General features: G+C 50.5%; 1 protein-coding gene across 1 annotated transcript in view; it reads left to right on the forward strand.

The window, feature by feature from the left end:
• The window catches only part of APOC2 (apolipoprotein C2), a 2,499-nt gene extending 1,919 nt beyond the window's left edge, over positions 1 to 580 (forward strand). Inside the window, exon 3 of the mRNA XM_017502433.2 lies at positions 178 to 580. Coding sequence (XP_017357922.1) covers positions 178 to 268 — 91 coding nt within the window. The 3' untranslated portion in view covers positions 269 to 580. The remainder of the gene's footprint in view (positions 1 to 177) is intronic.
• Positions 581 to 1,367: the final 787 nt, after the last annotated feature.

A 1,367-nucleotide genomic window follows, 5' to 3' on the forward strand; every position in this document is an offset into this window, starting at 1 on the left:
CCTCCTTCCTCAGACCCAGGGCCCCCCACCCCTCCTCCCTCACACCCAGGGATCCAGGCCCCAGCCCCTCCTCCTCCCTCAGACTCTGGAGTCCAGACCCCAGCCCCTCCTCCCTCATACCCAGGAATCCAGGCCCCCAGCCCCTCCTTCCTCTAACCCTCTGTCCTTTCTCCCCAGGGACATGTACAGCAAAAGCACAGCAGCCATGAGCACTTATGCGGACATTCTCACTGACCAGGTTCTTTCTATGCTGAGGGGAGAGGAGTGACGGCCATATCCCCAATCTGTGGGTAAGGGGAGAGTCCCCCCCTCTCCTGGCCCCCCAGTTTCAGACTGAGCTCCCCCTTCCCAGTAGCTCTTGCATCATGCTCCCATCTCTAGCCCGAATTCTTCTCAATAAAAAAACAATTCAAGTTCCTTTTCATGGATGTCACTGCTTTTCTGAGGACTCAGGGGCCAGGATGGAGGGGCTGACTCAGTCTAGCCAGCATTTAATGAGCACCTACTGTATGTATGGAGCCCTAACCTGGTCCATGGGAATAAAGGAGTCAATAGTAACAATAAATAATCATAACAGCAATTAGAGATTACTCTTTTATTTTGAGACAGAATCTCACTGTCACAAAGGCTGGAGTGCAGTGGCGCAATCTGTTTACTGCAACCTCAGCCTCCTGGGTTCAAGTGATTGTCCTGCCTCAGTCTCCTGAGTAGCTGGGACTGCAGGCACACATCACCACACCCAGCTAATTTTTGTATTTTTGGTAGAAACGGAGTTTCACTATGTTGGCCAGGCTGTTCTCGAACTCCTGACCTCGTGATCCACCCACCTCAGCCTCCCAAAGTGCACCTGGCCAAGAGACTACTCTTTATTGAAGTCTGGCTTTCACTCTTTGAGACAGGGTCTTACTCTGTCACCCAGGCTGGACTGCAGTGGCGCAATCTCAGCTCAATGCACCCTCTACCTCCCAGGCTCTAGCAATTCTCTTGCGCCTCAGCCTCTGGAGTAGCTGGGATTACAGGCCTGTGTCATTATGCCTGGCTAATGTTTGTATTTTTAGTAGAGACAGGGTTTTGCCATGTTGGCCAGGCTGGTCTCAAACTCTGACCTCAAGTGATCCACTCACCTCAGCCTCCCAAAGTACTGGGATTACAGCCATGAGCCACCGTATCAGGCCAAAATTCGGCTCTCTCATCTGTAAAATGACAAATCATAGACATGGATAGTGCACAGTGGCTTCTGTCAGGGTCCAGCTGTTAACGGTGGATGGTTCCAGGTTCTTGGTGTCTCGAACAAAGAACTGGAGAAAATGAAAAAACAAAACAAGGAAGAAGGGATTTTTTTTTTCTTGCTATTAAAGCAATTAATT

The sequence above is a fragment of the Cebus imitator genome, unplaced genomic scaffold (genome assembly GCF_001604975.1).
Source record: "Cebus imitator isolate Cc_AM_T3 unplaced genomic scaffold, Cebus_imitator-1.0 Scaffold296, whole genome shotgun sequence".
NCBI lineage: Eukaryota > Metazoa > Chordata > Mammalia > Primates > Cebidae > Cebus > Cebus imitator.